The sequence below is a fragment of the Argiope bruennichi genome, chromosome X1 (genome assembly GCF_947563725.1).
Source record: "Argiope bruennichi chromosome X1, qqArgBrue1.1, whole genome shotgun sequence".
In the NCBI taxonomy this organism is placed as follows: domain Eukaryota; kingdom Metazoa; phylum Arthropoda; class Arachnida; order Araneae; family Araneidae; genus Argiope; species Argiope bruennichi.
Window position 1 is genome coordinate 23,909,741 of NC_079162.1, and position 22,901 is coordinate 23,932,641.

The following is a 22,901-nucleotide window of genomic DNA, read 5'->3' on the forward strand; positions in this document are numbered from 1 at the left end:
GGGCTAAACATTTTAGAAATAAGATTTTCAAAAATAATAACCATTTAATGTGTCGCTGAATGGCATAATTTCAGCTATTCTGATATTCATGTGTAAGAACATTAAGGGGCTAAGCAAAGCCTTTTTTTTTCAAAATAATTTATTAATAAATTATCTACACATTAATTATCTACACAGCTTTTTAAAACGTTTCCATTTACCCCGGTGTACTTCCAATTTCTTCAGAAACTATGGAGTAATTGAGAACGTGTGTTCGGATTTTGGTAACAGTAACGAATAATATATATCGATATAATAGAAATAACAGAATAGAAATAACGATATAATAGAAATAACAGAATAGAAATAACGATATAATAGAAATAACAGAATAGAAATAACGATATAATAGAAATAACAGAATAGAAATAATGATATAATAGAAATAACAGAATAGAAATAACGATATAATAGAAATAACAGAATAGAAACAACGATATAATAGAAATATCGATATAATAGAAATAATATCGATATAACAGTCGATATAATAGAAATGATTAAATTGTATACGGTTTCGACTTTACTGCCTGTTCCCAGCTTTTTAATATTTTTCAGAAGGAGAAAAAAATTCTCTTTCATAAAATATTGCATATAAATTATCATAATTATTTAATTCATATAATTTAGAGTAAATTATAATTACTCAGCTGTTAAATGAAAGGGAAGGGAAACTGCTGAACATTATGAAACACTGAAAAAATATTTTAGGATTTAGAAATGCGTATCAACATTAATAAAAATTATTAATTTAATTTAATAGAAGAAAGTAGAACTTCCACTTCAAATAAAATCTTTTGTTTACTATTTAGTTCATTTTTCCTTGAACATTTACATGCCTGAAGTCACATTTGTACTTCCTTCCTACTGTTTACTTTTACAATCAGATCTGGGAGTATGGATTTTATCACACTCTGAAATCTCAAGCTGGTCATTCCCCATCAAAACAAGTTTTGATTTAGCCAAATTTGTATTCCATTCCTCTACCTTTACTTCATCAGTCCTGCAGACGTGCGAATAATGGGTCTTTATTCTACAAAGCTCCTCGCTGCAAAAGCGATGAAAAACTAGGAGGAAATGGTGTTATTTGCTCTTGGAGTAGTGGGGAAACATTCTTCATCATGGGGAAAAATCACAAACGAGGTTTCTTATTTTCATTCTTTTTTCCTACCTACCTTATTTCTCCAGATATTTTATTAACTCACTTTAATATTTGAGAGAAGGAAATACTTTTGGCTTAGCGCGTGTTGCAATAAAATGTTTTTCTTTATTCCTCTGCAATCAATAATTGCACATTTAACAATGTTTTATTTATGAGAGGAACATAATTGCATTTTGGAGGGGGGGGGGTATTCTTAATTGAAAATAAGGATAACGATTTATATATACTTTTGAAATTGTCTTTTTGACGCCCTCGGTTAAATACAATTTTCTATTTTAACTACATTGTAAAAAACATTAAATATTGCTTATTTAATTCTATGAAAATGTAAAAAATGCAATACCTTTCACGGAATTTTAAAATGTTTATTGAATGAAACTTAGCATGGATTTTTACTTAATTGCTCATAAAGAGGACATTTTTGAATCGTCAAAAAGTTCGACCTCGAAGTTTCAGTGATCATTCACCTTACTGGGTCTCAACAAACATTTTGGAATTATCTCTGCCCATGGGCACGATAACTCAGAAACGTTAAAAAGTAAAGGGGTTAAAGTCAGTATGCGGCTTTTACTCCTTTAATCGTGCTCTTATGGATGCAAAAAATATAGGTTTCTAAGTAATTTTAACCGAAATTTGTGAAAAGTCTATCTGTCTGTTTGTCCATAAGCATCCATAAGAGCACGATAACTCTCAAAACGCAATGAGCTAGATCGATGAAATTCAGCTTAAAATTTTAATACTAGACTTTTACATTTGTATAGACAGACGGTTCATTGTCTGTCAATCTATCTTTTCATTTATAAGTGAAAGCGATAATTCAAACTCACAAGACGCTGGATGAGTGAATTTTAGTATACCATCTTTACACCAAAATTTTATATGTCATTCTAATTTTAAACTACTTTCCTATATAGATAGATTGCCTATGTGTAAAATATTGCTTATTTAATTCTATTATAATGTAAATAATGCAATACCTTCATGTAATACGTTCAATACGTACAAGGTAATTCCAAACACTAGAAACAGGATGAATGAAATTTGATATGAACTGTAAATTCTGGACCGGATGTGTTTAGGGGAAGAAGTTTAAAATGCATACTCATTTCTTTTCAATATGCAGTGAAGTTTTAAATACAAAATGTGTCTTAAGATCTGAATATGTAACTCTATTCTAACTGCAGCTCTATTGTATTTTGAAATTACGAGACACCACAGCCGTTGTATGAGTAATAACATCAAAAGTTATACGATAGAAAGAGGACGCCCTATAAATAATAAAAGAAAAATGAAGTGCAATTAAGAGTTTGAAAAGCTTGTCATTGGAAGTCATATCCGCTTCGCTTGCTGTTATTCAAACAACTTTATTTTTGTGTAATTGTAAATTTTATTCCATCATGTCCTTTTCTTTTATTTAGTTCATTGTCAAAGAAGCCTCTGCAGCGATCAACCATTGCATCTGCGACTATGTGTTCTGCTGGAAAATGTTTTATCATGAAGTTTATGATCACTCCAAGAAGTTTTTCAGAGTAATTCCATATATTTTCAGACCCTTTTCCACAATGGGTGGCATCATGAGTAGATGAATAAGAAGCTGTTACATAAATAGACAAGTTATTTCCTTGATGGGTAAAGTAATATCGAGGTGTTAAGTCTATTTCTGATCCAATGACAGTACATATTTCCTACGAGGGGCTGAATCGTAGTCGGGGGTGGTCTTTAGAAATTAACCATTGTTACCGCTTTCGTGACGTTATTCATTCAGTTTACTCCGAATGCTTAGACAGGGAGGGAGTAATTCCGACGTGGTATACGAGCAGCTGCAACTAATAGTAGAAATGTTTATGTATTTAACATTCTATGAAAAGTATTTGCTTACCTTTTTTTAGTGAAATGAATTGTAGTGTAATATTGATGATACAAGACTTTCTGAATTTAGTTGTCTATGCAGGATATTTTGATTTCATGTGTTGCTAAACAAAGAAAGGTTTACTTTTAAGAAAATGCATTGCAATTCAGTCTACATGAACCAACATTTCTTGAATCAAAATACCCAATATTTAAAAAGAAATTAGTTTTCCTGCGCAAAATTTTGCGTTTAAAATTGCTAAATATATCTCCAAAATAAAATATTTTATTCTAAAAGCTTGTTTTTGTTAGTGTACTTTAAGATGAGGAAAATATTTTTTTTTTATCAAAAACATAGATATGGAAACGTGAGGTGTTGATGAAAATACTGTATATAAGTTGGAATTTAAAACTTTTTATATTTTAATTTATATAAAATATTAAGAGTTTTTTCCCTATGCTATTCCTTGAGGCTTAGTTTCTTTGTAGTTTAGTTTTCAAAACTGTAGTCTGTAGCTGTAACTGTAGTGTAGTCTGTAATGGTGTTATTTTCATGCTCAGTTTTTTTTTATTTAAAAAATTTTTAACTTTTACGTTAATAAAAATTTAAAAATGTATTTTTCAAATTCTTTCCACTCTTATAGTTTTCTTCTTTTTAGTCATATATTTTTCATAGTCCATTATAATAAGTATTACAAAATTTTAAAATCATTTTTTTTTTCAAATTCTTTACCACATAGCGCTAATCATACGGAATCAAAATTTGATAAAATTTAATGGGTTACATGATAATTAAATACTGAAAATATTAAAATATCATATTATCATCGGTCACACGTAAATTTAAAAATTTCAGACATCAAGATGCAAGGCAAAGATATATTACAAAATTCCTTTATTACAAATAATAAACAAGTCCAGATAAATAAAAGGGCAGAATAATAATAATAAAAAAAATTTTAATACCAAAATGCTGAGAAATCACAGTCTTCGATATTTATAAATTATTTCCAGTTGTTTGATAAAATCTGATTCTCGTGTTTTCTGTGTAAGTGTTTAACTTCATAGAAATTATTCAGAAATATGCTAATCATTTTTAATGATATATCTTCTAATATTTTAGTCGATGAGCGTATCGTCTATTATTAATCTTCATGCATCAAATCCTAAATTTATGTACTTTATTCTCAGCCCCATTTCTAATTTGCATTCTCTTTCTCATTGCAAAGTGTGCTCAACGAATGATGAAATTGTTCCAATTAACTCGTAAATAGTTGCCCATTTAAATAAATAAAGCTTATGAAAGAGTTAGTTCTCGTCACTAAATTAATTAATCAAAATACGATTAGATATTTATTTCCTTCCATAATGTAAACCTGCTTTAGACTGCGAAATTGAGTTATTTGGTCCCATTATGCATGTCCTTATGAGACCAAATTGAGCGATGTCTCCCAAAAGAAAATCGTAGCCATTAAGGGATTTAATTACTTCCACAGCACGCGATTAAGAGCGCAGGACAATTTGGCTCATATTCACTCAAAGACATCGAAAGCAATATGTTGTTTCTGGCTTTTTTGATTCTGGTCCGTCTATTTCATGTTGTGCCAATAACTGTAAAGCAAGATGCTTTCACTTTACCAACAGTTGGCTTTCGTTTGACTGGTGCTGAACTGAGAACTAAATACACACAATCGACGTTCTTTTGCGCTAATGAGTGTGTAAGGCTAAATGAGTGCTTAGCTTATAATTACAAGCATGAAAATGGCACATGCCAACTAATGGCAACATCTGATCTATCTACAGCCGAACCAGATGATGACTTCCAAATAATAAGAAAAAAGGTAAAGTGCAAAAACTCTGCCAATTATACTTGAATCCTATCTAAGCTGAAATAACTTAATTATTAAATGAAATAATAGATAAACTTTAATTTCATTTTCTAAAATTAACTATTTCGAACTGATTAAATAGTCGGAAACTGATTTAATTAAGACATTTTTTTTTTGTTAAATACTCAATTTTTTGATGATTTATTTTCAAGTGAAAATGCATGTCAGAATTTTATCTTTTGAAATATTCCTTAAAAATTTGATATTGAATCAAAGGCTGTGATCTCTCTAGATATCTAATATTGGAATCAAATTAAGATCTGAATGTAAAAACTTTAATCAAAATAATCAGATTAATAATAGCAATTTCAAATTATTCGACCTTTTATTAAACTAGCTATTATTTGAAATTTTTAATTTTTCGTCTTATTCTGTCACGAAACTTCTTAAAATCTAGTTTCCATTTCCATCTTTCATTTAATGAAGAATGGCAAAATCTGGCTCTTCCCATATGGAGTCAAAATCAAGAATCCAACGAATTAAGTCTGTTAAAAATTGATCATGAAGAATCCAAAATTTTATTTTGTATTTTCTTCAATATTATCTACAAGAGGAATGTTTTGAAGTGAAAAGAAAATGCAACTTTCGCTTTGAGTAGCACAAGTCAATACTTCATTGAGATTTTAACATTCAAGTGTCAAAAATGTTACTAAAAATTTACTAATTTTTTTTTTCCAAATCGCATTTTTTCATTTTGTAACGAGATATTAGTTGCTAAGTTTTGCAACTAATTACAGAATTATTCCGAAAAGTCCCTTGATAGCATTATAAATAGTAATATGAGTTAAAAAAACATAAAAAAACAAAAAAGAAATATTTTTTCAAAAGGAACGTTTTGGATTTACCAATATCTGGAAGTTTTAATTTTAATCGAATATAAACAGTTCTAAATACTTTTAAAAACTGAGTAACAAAAGCCTGAAATTAGTACCCTTTTTTAAATTTCTTCCTAAATAAATTAACAGACCATAAACTTTATAAAAAATTTCTTTCCTATTTATGCACATTTAGAATCCAAAGAAAAAAATTACATGGGAAATAAACAAATGTTGCCATCATGAAACTGTTGTCTTTGATCTTATATGAATAGTACTAAGAGAAATTGATATTGAGTTTCCTACTTAGATTGTGCCTTTCCGTTGGTGTGGTGTGGAAATTATGACAGGAAAATGTTTGCTGAAGTGCCATCCTCCCGATCAAATTTAGGTTCAATGCAGTGAGATTCGTTTCTTCTAAACTCTCCTGTTTCATTTTAAAGAGGAATTCTAATTTAATAAATCAGCCAACTTATTTCGGATAAATAACATATATGCATACCATAAAATGTTTTTAATGGCACTGTCAGTCTTCAGTGTAACTTGTGCTTAAAAGAATTGTCGGATAGAGATTTCAGAGCACCCATTAAGTCATTTTTTGAAATGTACTTATTCAAAGGATTCGACCAAGCAAAATATCTGTAGGTTAAAATGCATTGTTTTAATTTTATTCAAAGAACACATCTAACATTTTCATACAGTTATTTCAAACAACGTATAATATTTCTTTAACTGTTGTGAATATTTTTTGAGGAAAATGAACTAAACTTTTGAAAACATAGTGTATCCCAAAAGAGCGGTCTGCAACGCGTGTTATTTTCGAACAATAAATACCATTTGGCAACTAGATTTCGACGTAGACGTATATTTCCTTTTAGTTTAAAAAGATAGAACAGGCAACCAGGCAGTTAGTTAAAAAAAAAAGGAAAGTTAAAAAAAATACTGAATTCTCGATTTTTTATTACATTTCTTACCTTCTCGATGCATCTACTTACTTACATGGAGGGATGTAAGATGACCATCTTTACCAAATGGCAAGAAAAGATACGACGATGTGTCATAAGTTCAGAGCAATCCAATTTATGACACATATTTAATGACAGGCCCTTTCTTAGTAATCACGGCCATCTTCAGTTTTTTGTGGAGTTCCTTACTTCAAGAATGACCAGAAATTCAATGACACCAAAATAGCGATAATGAGTAATTATGGTAATTCTGAATGATCAGACTTCTACATTTTTCTGAATTCTGTTTCTTCCTATCGGGAACGGCAAGGTGATGAAGCATAAAAATAATAAATGAATTATACTAATTTTTACAAAATTTATGATTAAATTATCATTATATTTTAACAATTTATAAAAAGCAAAAAGTTTGACGATATTGTGTAGGAGCCACAATGGCATATTAATAGTCTCGTATTCGGGATTAATGAAAACTCGATTCCACTAAAGATTCTATGTGTGCGTAATTTTGTTGCAATTTAGTCTGCTGTAAGCTCAAACGTATCCACGTTGTTTTGGCGTGAAGGCTTAAAGAGATGTGGTCTCAGGTATTGCCCTCTCCTCCTAACATCAATTTAAAAATTACTAAACATATAGACTTTTAAAAGATTCAAAACAATAAGTTTATCTAATTAAATTATATTTAAGAAACCTTTCACAAGTTCATATCATAATATTAAATTAAAGAAGTGTGCATTAAGAAGACTTATTCAAATTTTCAATTGCCCAAACTTACAGATAGCTTCTTCTTGCTTTAATTATTTCTGTTTTTCTCTTATTATATATTCAGAATTTCTAATAGCACATGTTTTTTCCTACTCATTTAACAGATTACATGTATTGACCAGCCGTGCTTGCATGGAGGGACCTGCCAGGATGAACCTACATCTGTATATGATATAAGAGGTTACAGATGTACTTGTCCTTGCGGACGTTGTGGACCGAATTGTGAGAAGTGTAAGTTTTCATGGCACATCTCTGGGCCAAACATTTTGCAACATTTTTTTTCTTACATTTTAATTTTTAAACGACGGCTTTGCAGAATTTAAGAGCCTCTCTTAAAACGGTTATTTTAGCAGAGAAAAAGGGAAGAGGTTTTTCTCTTTCCAACTCATTTGATGAGAAGATTTTGGTACTTTTTGACCACTGATAGTATTATCTATTCCTTTCTTTTCTTAATACGCTCTTTAATCAACTATAGAAATGGGTGTTAAAAAAATTAACATCGTAATATATCCTATAAGTTAAATCATTCTAATCGCATTATTTAACTTTGAATTATTCTTATTTAAACTTATCCTCGTTGACGCTAATCAAACAACGATAGAGCAAATCATGTAAAGTTGACTTCTCCTATCTTTGAAATAAATGAATAAAAACTTTTTTTTTTTCGTAAATCTTTTTTTTTCAGCGAGTGACGAATATTACAAAAACAATAGCTTTTCATGCCATGCGAAAATATTAATCAAGCAAATGCCAAGTGAAAAAATTAGAAATTAAAATAACGTTGAGCATTTCTCTTAAACCGGAGATTTTAGCAGAGAAAAAGGGAGGAGGTTTTTCTCTTTCCAACTTATTTGATGATAAGGTCGTTAGTACTTTCAAACCACTGATAGGGTTATCTATTCCTTTCTTTCTTTAATCAGTTGTAGAAATGGGTGATAAAAAAATTAAACATCGTAATATATCCTATAGGTTAAATCCTTTAAATCGTATAATCTGACTTTGAATTACTCTTATTTAAACTTTTCTTAGTTGACATTAATCAAACAAAGATAGAACAAATCAAACAAGGATTGGGCAAGACAAATAAAGTCTCCAGACGCTTCACCTATGGATTATTGTGGCTCGGAGTTTTGGAAAGAACTCTTTCTAAGCTCAAAATCACTATGAGGACTCTTCTATCTTTTCCTCAGAACTACATATCAAAAGACATCGAAACATTGTATAATTTTTTGTCATCTTCCTACTGGCTGAAAACTGTCTGTCAAAATTAACAGAACTTTTTAATGTAATTGTGATGTACACATAGACTTGTGAATTTTTCTAAAAATCAGAAAAAAATATTACAATGAAGATAAACGCTTTAATATCTGTTTATTGTAATAAACTAATCAAAATTGTCTCAATAAATCCAATAAGAATTATATTTTGTAGTTAAAATTCTTGGAGAAATTCCTATATATGGTTTGCGCAAAAAGGTTTATTGCAATCAAAATGCTGCAATTATCGTTACGTGTCGCTGAATTATTTGTAAACTTGAATTTTTGAAAATTTAATCTTATTTCAACACTTAATAATACTGTTTGGCATTATAAGCCAATTTATTATCTAAAATTATCACTTAATCTTATTAAACATTACATCTATACCATTATATTTTATAGCTTAAGTAAGTAGTTTTCCTCGCATTTTGAAACAAGATTACATACGTTGTTTGGAGCGGCCCCTTGAATGAAATATTAAAGCGATTGTGCAATATTTATATATTTAAACCACGTTTTAACTTTCTTTTATTTTTATCATAGGTTAGTCACAAAAATTTGAAGGTGAGATATTATGTCACTACAGGTAATTTTATATTTTAAGCGTTTGCAATGATTTGAACATGATTTCAATCAAAATAATTTGTAGTTAGGAAGATCTATTAAAATTTTTATACAGGTTGTCATTAAAAAATAATTCACTGTCCTTTATTAGTGTTTCAATCCATTTAGCTATTGCACGAGTGCTTTCTCCTTGATTTTCTCGTGGTACATTTCCAAATACATAAGGTTAGTGTGTGACTAAAAATTATTGCGCCTTTAACTGTTTGAATAAAAATTAGATAGAGACTTTTTTCGCTACAAAAACCATGCACAAATTTCAATATTGCATTCTAAGTTGCTATGTTCGTATACATATGTATATACAGTCTACATGTCGAAGTGGGTACAAAATTTGTTACAATTCTCAATTATAATACAAAAAATATACAAAATTTCATCCATCTAATTTTTTTTTTAATATATTTCGTATTCACATGTACATACACTGGAGGATAGACAATCTTTCTCTTCTTGGTCTAAAATTTGATTCAAACCTTTACATTTGTATATGCCATATATCAATTCTTTAGCTCGTGAATTTTTAGTTATTCTGTTCACATATGTTTAGAATAATAGGTGATTGCGTAGTAACCATATGGCAAATTTTATTTATCTAACTCGCTCCATTGAGTAATAAAGTTCGCATTCACACGATCAGACGCACAAAAAATAAATTCAAAAGCTTTTTTCTTACCGGGTGATGTTATATTTCAAACTTCAGCAATCGAAATTTTGGGCGACTGCGATGCTGTCTCATACAAGAATGTTAAAATGAATGAATGAATCCAGCATATTATATTGAAAATCAATGGCGAATTTATGGCAAATAAAATAAGTTTAAAACCAAGAAAAAACTGAATTGTCTGAATCAAAAATGAGTACATAATTTGAACATTTTAACTTTAGAAATTTAATGCTACTTAATTAATTTCATGATGACTGCAATAACAATTATATATTGAGATAATAATTCATCTAATGTACAGTTAATTTTTTTTATTACTATGAATAAAACAATTTTTTCCTAGGTGCGGTAAGAGTAAAGCTACAGTAAATTATTGGATTAAATTAACCTTAACGACCTTTAAAAAGTGCATTATACTTTGGAATCATGAACAGATGATTAAGACCTAAAGAACTGCAATGTATTTTTCTAACTTTTTTTTTCTATATTCTTGTTTATTTGTAGACTTTATTACTTGCTCGAACAGCGTTTCATAATTTTCTTCCTTCAAATATTAGTCCTAATCACAATTTCGTTACAATTATTATAGGAGTGGTAATGCCATTAAGAAATCAAATATTATCTCTTTAATCCATAGAACTCAACAATATGAGTCATTTTCAATGAACATTAGAAGATGTTTCCTTTGGCAAGCTTTCTTAAAATATTACAATTTTCCAACAGCATACTGATTGTCTAAACTATAACAGATTCAATAAGGTGAAAACATCTTCTTTAAGTTGAAATGAAAAAAAGTAAATTAAAATCATTAAACAGAAAATTACAAATATTGAACTAAAATATTCTTAAGAGAGCTAAGGATCTAATTTTTGAAATTCATACTTTTCCCTTAAAAAATCCTAATTGTTGTTTAATGAGCATTGCTTTATTTAGATCTCTCGGCATTTGCCTATATAAGTCGCAACGAATAAGCAAGCGTATCTGCATTATCTATTTGTAATACATTCTCTCACAGGACACAGTAACGCTGTTTAGAGATCTAATCAATTTCTGTTTCGACGACTGTTTTTTTTTTTTTTTTTTTTTTTTTTTTTTTTTTTTCTTAATGTGAGCGAATAATGAATGCTAGCGTGAATAATAATTAGTTTTTATTATGTTAACTTGAACATAATAAAATGTTAAATACACATTTAGAACCCAGAAGTATTCGTGAACGCGAATAAACCTCCGAGTTCTTTTTTTTTTATTCAAGAATTTTTTTTTTTTTTTTTTTTAACTTTTGTATTTGGCAAGGCATTTCGATGTTTGTTTCAATCCGATTTTAGTGATTATTTTAAATTTGATGGTTCCTGAACATATGTAACATGTAGTTTTGGTAGCCCAAACTTCACATTTTATTTAATTTTGCATGCTGGATTGCAGAAAGGGTTAATGAGCTGGGGTCTGCTAATATTATCTTTCAACATTATTTTTGTTTTGTATTTTGCATTGCACTTCGGAGAAACGAGAAGTTGAAGCTTTTCGGAATCGAATTTTATCATTATTGAAATAGAATAATTTTTCTTTATGTGATAATTATGCAATATTTTTAATATCTCAAGCATTGCTTGTATAAGTTTATTCATTTTATTATTCATTGGATCATACTTATTTCACCGCTCTGTGTTTATGTTTGGCAGAAATCATCATTTTGTGAAGTTCAGTTTTTGTTACAAGCCTGTGTCATGTCTGACTTCTTTCTGCTAGTGAAAAACTCTTTGTTTCAAACCAATTTTATTAATTTGTTTTGATTTCGATGTTCGCAAACATTATGGATAGAAAAAATCTCTTTGTCACTTTGAATGTTATTATATATTTACATCTAAAGTATTCTGGAAATAATATATTTTTTCTTAAACACTGCCAATGTGTATGAAATGTTCTGCTACAACTTTCGTTAGTTAATCTGTGACGATCAGATTTGAGATATTGATGGATTGTAACAAGTTAATAGTCCATCCAGATGGGCATATCTTCTAATAACTGAAGTGTAATCGTAGCAGTCACTTTGAAAGATTGTAGTTCTCATCGTGGTAACTTAGATATTTGTTTCAGGAACAAATCATTGGAAATTTTAGTAATAGTGAGAAAATCAGCATAGACGTGTACAGCCAGCTCTTAATTATTTTATACACTAAGACAATATTCTTTAAAAAAATAATAAAATGCTATTTTGAAATAAGAAGTATGAAATAGAAATTTTTATTTTTTAAAGGAGTGGCTTTCAGACATTATTATATATGTTCATTTCTAAGAAATCACTTCTTGTTAAAAAAGAAGTACTGCTGATACACAAAAAGATTTCAGTTATTAAGGACATCTTATGCTTATCAGTTAAGTATGAACTAAAGTTCACAATAATGCTGATAATGATGCTTAAAACAATTTAGAAAAAATATCAAGTTTAATGTTAGTTTATAAGAAGTAGGTTTTACGTTTAATATTCTCATATACTTGCACATAAGAATGATATTTATCATGCGGATTAAATACAAAAATAATTAAATACAAATCTGTATATAGAGAATCATGTGGTAACTTGTATGTCGTTATATGGCCAATATTCAAAAATCGATTTCCGCCCCAAAACAGTTCTCGGTTGGTCTCATAACAAGAAAGTAATACAATATAATTACAGAGAACAATTAAACAAACTAAACGTAATCATCCGGACCTTAGCTATAAAATTTATTAAATTTGCTAGTTTTAAAATTATTAATAACATATATTAGTAAATAAGTAGACTGATGTTTCTATGTTTACCTTACAGAACAGAAATTTATGTCCTCATATTGGTGAGCGATAGAATTTAGAGAAGGAAATGCAAATCAGTTGTGTTCGTTAGCTAGCAAATGATCAGTCATTTTATTTTACTGAAGATACCCATACTACTTTTTTAAGTAGTGGCGCCATCTACAAAACAAGAAATAAAATCTTTGTTTTACTTCTCAGTAAACTTTTTTCGGGGGCTGGGGGAGATATATAAACAAAAGGTTCTTCAAACATTATCATTTCAAAAACGAAAAACAACGCTGCTAAAACTTTCCTTGTATAAAATTGAATATTTGTGTATCAGCAAAAGTTAAACTTTGAAAGATGATGTTGCTTTTTAAAAAATTTGCCAGGAGATCGGAGCCATCACGAAAAGAAATAAAAGAAAATAAATGAAAAACTAGAAATAAATGATTTTCACGTAAAAAAGAGAAAAACTATAAAAAGCATTAACGTTAAAAGGAAGTCAGATGATCATTTTAAACTATTACATACTGAGCATTTTCCATATATTTTTCTAATTTCCTAATAGCACAAACGTATTATTGTACAGCATGTTAACGTATGTGTCTAGTATTCGCTATAATATGCAGTATCATTGCCTTATTGTAAAGCATCTTTTATTACTTGGGTTTTCAAATGAATGTATCGTGAAAATTGCTTCCTTATTGTAAAAATTATTAAATTATTCATTTCCAAGCTGTTAATTCTGATTTTTATTTTTTTAAAGCTCTACTTCATTTGTAATGCTTTATGATCAAAGTGTCACACATTAAATTTTGTAAAAATTCAAGCATATGGCAAATTTTTCATACGTTAGTAATTCCAAATGTGGACGTAAATTAAACCATGCATATTTATTCTTTATGATAGATAATCAGAGATAGTCATAGACTTAAAATAGGTTACATTAACGATTATTATTCAGGAAATACTTCTAATAAAAAATTAATCACCAGAAGTACCCGCGTGTAAATCAAATACAACATATTAATCATATTAAGGTAATCGAAGTATAAATTTGACTAGACTAGCAAATAACACAATTAAAATACAGATTTGCAAAATTTTAAAATACACTTCCGCATACAACGGTATATAATGGAAAATATTCTCTCTAAAAAAGAACAAGCTTAATGACGGAAACAGTGGAATGATTAATCGTATAAAACTAGTTTTTTATCTTAATCAACAATCCCCTTTTAGGTCCTCCGAAACTAAAAGAGACAGTTTCAGTAACTGCCGTACCAATTTGTTGTTTTCCTTCAGTGCCTTTTATCGTAGTAATGCGGTATTAATTAGTGCATTCTGTGCCAGTTTAACGAATGTAAATGTTCAGTGCATTTTTATAAGAAGGTTTCAGTTGATATATCAATTAATCAACTTTATATCTGGCAATGAATAAAAAGCTTTAAATTTCTAGATGATTGCGAAATTTAGTTGATTAAAAATTGAAAATAAAATAAATATTCTTTGTCATTTGGAAATCGATTAAATAACTTTGATTTTATTCCTTTTTATTGCTTCTAGTACCTAGTCCACCCCTTTCAGTAAAACCTGACAAATTATTGGTCTTTGGAAACACTTCACTTCATACATTGAAATTCTAAAAAATATTTTTTAAATGATAGTAAATGAGAGCAATTCTCAAGTATTTGAGTAGGTGTTAATAAATATCAAGTATTAATTTTTTTTCTATAACTTTAATAACACGATCATGTGTTAAATTTTATGTATCTAAATCTGAGTTACCCCCTTATCTCTACTTTTGAGTTATCGTATTTACAGACATTCAAAGGTACAGATTATCAACGGTTACCCTCTTGACTTGATTTGATTCAAAATTCGATACAAATCTACACTTCGGATGCTAAATCTGTGAATCAAATTTTATTGTTCTAACCCTTTCCGTTTTATAGTAATTGTTCTCTCGGACAGCCTGTTTTCTCATAATATATTTCGTTCACAATTTGAAAGAAATTTACTAATTTGGTGTAAACATTACATACCAAATTTTATCCGTCTAATTCCATGTGTTATTATGTCCACCGATAGATATAACCAAAAATGTGTTTTTTATACTCAAGGAGGCCTGAAATGTGAAGATTCGGAATAAACTCCAGTACGATTTTTTTTTTTTTTTTTTACGATTACCATACTTTATCTTTGTTATTCCCTTCATATATGAGAAAGTAAAATAATCTGGAATAAGTACAGGAAAACTCAAAGATGGAATTGCTCATTATTCCCATACAACAATCCTCATTTCGTGGATTCCAAGAATAAAACAAAGCGAAATCCGTGATCTCATTTGCTTTCCTGGCAACCACACAGATATTACATTACTTTTAGAACATCAGCACAACGATGTACTTCTGCTCAGAATGAGTATGCTGAATAGTATAAGGTAAAAGATCAGGCAGATTGCATCGATGCATTTAAAGCAATCATAAATCTGAGAATTGAACATAAAAGCAAAAAATATGAACATAAAAGCTCATTACCTCCACAGCCATTTCAACAATTTTTCTGAAAATCTAAACAATTCTAGTGATGAACAAGTTCAACAAACTTAGCAAGTCATAAAGTCAATGATAGACTCATATTAAGAGAGATGGTGTACTCATATCATGGCAGATTTTTGCTGGAATCTGCAAAGACACTGTGTAAACGAAATTCATTCTTGAATACCAGACAAAAGAAATTTTCGGTTTGGAACAAAATAACTTTTACTTCTTTTTTGATTTGATTCCTCTCATTTCCAATTTTTAATTAAGTTGTTCACGATTAACAGGGGTGCTGTTGTGTTTCTTCAGTACTAAAAATGTCTCATAAAATTATTAAGAAAAATGGTTTAATAACCATTTTTCCGTTATTAATTTAACGCCTGTACCATGATCCTAATTTAATATGTTAACATGAATAATGCTAATGTAATATGTTACAAACAAGAGGTGGTGATCAAAAAGGAAAGTTAGATCTACTTTCAGCACACGCAATGAGCACATAAAATGAATTTTTTAAAAACCTAAAATGTAAGTATGTTAAGGGTGAAATGTGTCTGTTCGCCTGTGTTACGAAATAAGCTTTGTTGGTTCAAACCACATTCATATAAAAGAAGAACCAGACGAAACACAAATTCTAGAGATATAGATATAAAATTATAGAGATATAGATTAATCTCCTATCGGCAGGATTCAAAACCGTAATCTGTCTGTTTAATTCTCTAGAAAAAAAATTTAAGTATATCAAGTGCAAATAATGGTAAATATGAATTTTTAATTTTCTGCTTGACGATCTTAAAGAAATATTTAAAAAGTGCTACTAAATTCGAGTTAGAGTTGGGAAGAATTCCTCTCTTTTATTATTACAAGTTTATAACATGTTACAATTTTTAGTCTATCCATAATTCCGGATAAAATTCGAAATGAGCTAAAACGCTCACTGGAAGACACTTTCAAAGATAGACTTCTATATCAATTAAAGTGGAATAATATAAAAAAGGATTAAATTAACAGAAATACAGGAATTCTAGCCAGCTCCCCAATATCCATTCAGCAATTTTAATTGTTTACTTTTTCAAAGTAATCTGAAAACGAAATAAATAGTCAAATAGTTGAAGCACTAGTTGTCCAAATGGCTTGTTGTGAGGGATGGGACAAATCTCTTCCTCATATATTACTTTGATATGCCATAAAATTCATTTAATATTCAATCCTTGATTTAATCTTGTTCTGATAATTCTAAATAAATCGTCTGCATCCAAATTCAGTTTTTTCAGTTCAAAACATTTTTTTATGATTCTATGATATGTCGTATCGACATTTACCATGCCGAAACCTTTTGCCGGTTCTATTTCTTAGTTATTTCTAAGGGATGCGTTTCATTTTAACTGATAAATTTTGACGTAAAGAAAAATGGGTACCTTTTATTATAAATATGCTTCATATGTTTCATTTCAGCTAGCATCCAATAATTCTTTTCAAAAAATAGTTGGTTTATGAAATTTTGGAGTTTTGTTTTTCAGCGTTTTATCACATATTTCTCTTTATATATCCAATACATTTTTACATTAATTCGACTGACTCATTTAATCTCATGCTAATATTAGCAATTTCAATTTTATTATTCTCAAAAGGTTTCTGTTTATGTGATTTTATTATTTATAATATTTCGTTTTTATTTAATTATTTTATTAATATTTTTTATTCTTTGTATATTTATTCATACAGTAAAGATTAATACTGAACATAGATGGCGCAGTATGTGCTAAACCATATGTATGTTTTGAATGTGGGGGAAGCGCTTGTTTTTTGTAAACACTTCTCCCTGAGAGTTGGGGTAAAACTGGTGAAAAAAGGCACCGTTCGCTCTTTTGTTAGCGGTAAAAAGAAGTATTCGTTCACTCTTTGTTAGCGGCATTTTCTACTTTAAATGTATATAGTATTATGCGTTTCCTTATATATATGTGATCATCGCCCATGTGTGTTGTTATATGTGTGTGTGTGCAAAAATAAATAAGAAAAAGACAAGAAAGCATCTTTCCTTGGCTTAAATACACACTCCCAGCTACAGTTTCACTTTCAAAGTATTCTCTAAATTCCATTACTTTCTGAAAAATAATACATTTTGAAAATTCTTCTATTTTGAATTTACATTTATTAATTCCCATTTCATTTCAGTACACTTCGGACAAGTAGAAAATGCATGCATCTATCTATTCAACGCAGGATATCAGAAGGTAGCAAGTCAACAAGAATGTATGTCTTTCTGTTGGGACACACAAGGATGCAGATCCGCAGATTATATTAACAGCCAAGGGGCGTGCTGGCTGAATTCTGTCACAGGTGACGAAGAACCCCTCACAATGGATTGCGACAAATGGTACCCTGGAGTAGCATACCTTTTCTTCAACTGCACTTGTGATGCTTGATTTATTCTAATATAATTTCACACAAAGAAAGACCAACTTGATCACAGTTACATAAAGGAAGATCTACTTATGTAGTAAAAAAAAAAAATACTTCAAACTGTATTCTCTAATTTAATAATTAAATTAGCGTTTGTTTTTCATGGTAATAAAGAAAATAATTCTTTATTTTATAAAGACATTCATTTTAAACATCTTAATGGAAAATAGATTAATAGTTTTAAAATATAATCGTAAAATATATACTTCCTTTTGAGGACAGTAAGGTAAAAATTACTATTAGATAATTTGATATGTGAAGAATTCATTAATTCTAATTTGAAATAATATTGTCATAGAAAATTATTGAATTAGAATGACTGCACATTTGAATCATTAGCATTAATGTAAATTACATTCAATTTTATTGTACTATATTCATACTTAAGGAAATCTGAAGAAATGAATGAAAAATTTCTTTGCTAAAAATCAGTTTAAATGAATTCATTGTATTTGAAAGGGTAAAGATTTTAGAGTTCTTATAAATGTAAAGACACCATTCTGATATTTGTAACTAAAAAAGTTAAAGATGCTTTTTATTTTTTGCCATGGCTATATTTGTTTGATTTTCATTTTAATCATCAAACGTATAAATAAAAGTTGTAATCTAGTTCAGCTGAAAATTGACTTAGTTACGATCTTTTCTTATCTTTAAATATCGAGATCTTTCTGATGGTCATGTTGCGGCTACCAAGTATTTGGAGCAGCACGAATAAACCTGGCTATTGCAAGAATAAACTCTAATCAATCAGTCAACAAATTTGCTGATTTGTTACTTTCAAATTACTAATAAATAATCTTATCGTTTGCATAACACATCACTAATACTATCGAATTTTTTGCATATGTGTTACAGTATCGAGTATTGCAAAATTTGCCTTCCGAAACAAAAACACTTTCTATGTAATTTGTAATCTCGTTTCTGATAACTATGCATGCCAATCCAGTTTATGTATGGCAAATTAATGGCTAATAAAAACACATGTTATAATTTTTATGAATAAAGTAATATAAATTTAAATTAGGCGTTTAATAATGGTGAAAAGGTGGTAGTTTTGATCCTTCTGAAATAGGAATCATGATTGTATTTTGTATTTGCTTTCGTGTCATCCTCTAAGTGTTTGCATCAGCCTCTTTTATGAAACGTAACGAAATATATATTTATGTCTTTTCATAGTCTATTACCACATTCAGGTCAATAAAAATGAAAAACTTCTGTTTTAAGAGAAAAAAAAATTGTTCTTTCAGATTGGCCAACAAAGACTTTTAAAATCTTGATATGAGGAAGCCTTATTTTTTCTTCATTTCAATTTGAAACTGTAGTAAATGTAAGCAGCAGATATCAACTTATGGTTTTGTTTTAGATATATTTTCAAATTTATAAGACATAGAGTTTCTATGAATCATTGCGTTAAGTTTTGAAAGAAGGGTGCATTTTTCAATGAAAAATGTCGAGAAAAAAATCCATAAAACAAAATTTTAATTCACGAATTTTCCCATATAATTATTTAATTTTCATGCTACAATTCACCTCATATTTTTAATTAGCCTTTTAAAAATCGAAAATGTGAACTTTTTGACATTTGGCAGAACGAAAGTGGCGCTTAAAACGACCAGTATCTTTAAATATATTAAATAATCAGAAAGAAATAAAATACTTGAATTCCTTAAAAATAAAAATGACTGAAACAACATTAGACAACACATTTAGGAATATTGGAAGCATCTAATTTGCGAAAACTGTGACTTGGTAAAAATAATTAGTCACTTTTCCACAAAAATAAAAAAATTTAAGATAAAAAGATATGCTGTCACAAAAGAGGTTAGACATAAACAGCTCCTAATCTCTTCAAAACAGATAAGGGCAATATTTGTCAGCATATCCATAAATGAAATGATTCTAGTTGTTGAAATGAGTGTATGATTATCAGAAGGACTTGATGCTACAAAAATAAATAAAACATTCGTAATTTATTTATTTATTTTTTTACCTCAACCATGGAGTAGATATTCAGTACTCGAATATGATTTACGTTAAATCGCTTTACATTTTCTTTATACTTTAACAGATTTTTACATTCTGCGCAATTTTTGAAAAACAGAAATGTTGTCAGAATGTATCTTATAGAAAATACTTATAAAAGTATAAAAATAATGAAATTGAAGAATCTATTAGATGTATTGGGATGTAAGAATTAAAATATTTTTGTTCGGAGCATCGTAAACAAAAACAATGGTTGAAAGCACACCTAACCTCGTGTCATTAAGAGAAAACGAATAATATAAAAATAATCTAAATTTTAACGGGATGCTACAAACATTTAATATCAAAAATATTACTAAATCAACTAGGCTCAGAAACTTGACACATGTTTATTACAAATCACAAGTAATATTAGCGACCATCATGTACCATAATAAAGATGAGTTTTTTTTATGCGTTTTGCAAATGCCTTATAGAGCATCAGTAAAGGAATATGCTGCTTTACGTAAATTATTTCAATACAGTTTTCCATAAAAACGATTTAAAATTTTGTGGAAACATTTGACTGTCACTGAGAAACATGCATTGCATGAATTATGCTGGGTATTCAAAGCTATTTTATAAGAATAATGAAAACGTTGCCACCTTTCACAAGCAAATGCGATAACATCTTCGCTGTTGACTGGCTGAGCAAGTGCATTTTATATGTTGAATATGCCATCCCTATTTTGAGTGATTTATTATGATTGATAATTACCTATCTATCTGAGTGTGGGCTTCCGGAAGATCTCCGGCAATTTGGCGGAATTGATTTATCTCGGGACTTAACCCTTTAAACTAAATTTGATTTTTAAAGGCATACACTTGAAACAGTTGCGTAATATCTTCAGACAACATGCGGCTAACAGATAAAAGTTAAACACTTCAGGGATACTGAAATCATTTCACTTCGACCAAGATGAGGGCAACAACCTTGGTAGAGGTTACAACATTATTGTTCAGAACAATATGACTCAAACAGAAATGACCTATCCAACTGAGCTTCCTATATCCAATATTTCAAAATGCTGAACTTGTCAGATTTTAGAAAGCTAACCGTAGTAAACCTCAAGTCAGCAAACTTGAAGAATTTTTGATAGAGATACCCATGAGTCTTCCTTAAACTGTACAGCTGATGCTAAATTGTGCTAAAACATCTTGAGGAGTTATGTGAAATATTTTTTTCTTTTGGAAGACAATAAACATCAAAGCAGCTACATCCGAGAAATGTATTATATCTGAAAACTGAAACACAACCCCTGCATTCAAAAAAGCTACTGAAGTATTGAGAGATTAACACCGTATTTACACCATACGAGATTGATACCGTATTTAAAACATGAATTGCATAGTCTTAAGGAAAATATTAGACCCTACGGGTCACGGCGCTCAGTGGCTAGCTCGCGGGGTGTGTCGGTGATTTTAGCAGGTCTTCAGTTTGAGTCTCGAAAACGACAAATGTTTTTTTAATATATATATATATATGTTTGCAATTTTTATCAATTATTCCTATAGTTACTATGAATTATTAAAAATTATATACTTCAAAAATAAAATTTGATTCCAAAATATTTCTTTATTTAATCGAAATTCTACGAGTCAAATTCACGCACATGCGCACAATTCATTCATATTCTTAACATTGTGCTTTTACACCAGAATGACACCGTATTTAAAGCTTTAATTGGGTTGTCCAAAGAAGAATCTTAGACATTTCAGACGCTCTCGGAATAATGCGCTTGGTGGCTAGGCCGGCAGGACGTATGCCTAAGATCGCAGGTCTTCGCTTCGAATCTCGATAAAGATAAATAGTTTTATAGATTTTTTTTTAAATTTTATTTTTATTATATTTCTCCGCTATTCCTATAGTTACTATGAATTATTTCAAATTATATACTTCAAAAAAAAATTCAATTTCAAAATAGTTCTAAATTTTATCGCTGTGCACAGAGTCTAGTTCAAGCACATGCGCAGAATTCATTCCTACTCATAGCATTGTGCCTTCAGAGCAGATTGATACCATATTTAAAACTTGAATTGAATAGTCCTAAGGAGAATCTTAGACATTTCAGATGCTCTCGGAATAAGACGCTTGGTGGCTAGGCCAGCAAGACGTATGCCTGCTTTTCGCAGGTCTCCACTTCGATTCTCGATAACGACAGTAAAGATTTTTAAGATTTTTTTTAAAATTTTATTATAACTGCGTACAGAGTTTAAAATTTTCTCATAACTGTGCATAGTTTATTATCGCTGTGTACAGAGTCAAGTTCAGGCACATGCGAAGAATTCATTCCTATTCTTAGCATTGTGCTTTTTTGACCAGATTGACACCGTATTTAAAAATTCAGTTAGACAGTCGTAATAAGAATTTTAGGCCATTCAGATGCACTCCGTGAACTGTGCTTGGTGGCTACGTTGGCAGGGTGTGTCACTGATATTTGCAGGTCTTCAGTTCGAGTCTGGAAAACGACAAACATTTATATTTATTTTTTATTTATTTATTTTTAATTTTATTTGAGCAGCTTTTTCTAAATTATTCCTATAGTTACTATGAATTATTCTAAATCATGTACTTGAAAAATAAAATTTAATTCCAAAATATTCCTATATTTAATCGAAATTTTGAGAGTCCAGTTCACGAACATGCGCAGAATTCATTTATATTCTTAGCATTGTGCTTTTTAGACCAGATTGTCACCGTATTTATAAATTGAATTAGGTAGTCCTAATAAGAATTTTAGAACATTCAGATGCTCTCTGTGTACGATGCTTGGTGGCTAGGTCGGCAGGGTGTGTCACTGATTTTTGCAGGTCTTCAGTTCGAGTCTCGAAAACGACTAAATTTTATATATTTTATTCTTTATTTTTTAACTTTATTTAACAAGTTTTTTCTAAATTATTCCTATAGTTACTATGAATTATTCTAAATCATGTACTTCAAAAATTAAATTTAATTCCAAAATATTCCTATATTTAATCGAAATTTTGAGAGTCAAGTTCACGCACATGCGCAGAATTCATTCCTATTCTTAGCATTGTACATTTTAGACCAGATTGTCACCGTGTTT

At 29.4% G+C, this 22,901-nt stretch overlaps 1 protein-coding gene across 2 annotated transcripts; it reads left to right on the forward strand.

The window, feature by feature from the left end:
• The first annotated feature begins 1,050 nt into the window (after nt 1-1,050).
• LOC129958043 (uncharacterized) lies at nt 1,051-17,799 on the forward strand. Of its 2 annotated transcripts, none has more exons than XM_056070196.1 (3): nt 1,051-1,182; nt 7,588-7,714; nt 17,524-17,799. In XM_056070196.1, exons 1-3 carry the CDS (start codon nt 1,117-1,119, stop codon nt 17,772-17,774), a joined length of 444 nt encoding a protein of 147 aa, XP_055926171.1. In that variant the 5' UTR covers nt 1,051-1,116; the 3' UTR covers nt 17,775-17,799. The 2 variants fall into 2 exon arrangements, with proteins under 2 accessions (XP_055926171.1, XP_055926172.1); XM_056070197.1 differs by lacking the exon at nt 1,051-1,182 and adding an exon at nt 4,619-4,890.
• Nucleotides 17,800-22,901: the final 5,102 nt, after the last annotated feature.

Coding starts and splice junctions, on each gene's coding strand:
- LOC129958043 (XM_056070196.1), top strand. CDS start 1,117: ATGGTGTTATTTGCTCTTGGAGTAGTGGGGAAACATTCTTCATCATGG. Junction 1,183..7,587: donor GGGGAAAAATCACAAACGAG/GTTTCTTATTTT, acceptor CTCATTTAACAG/ATTACATGTATTGACCAGCC. Junction 7,715..17,523: donor TGGACCGAATTGTGAGAAGT/GTAAGTTTTCAT, acceptor ATTTCATTTCAG/TACACTTCGGACAAGTAGAA.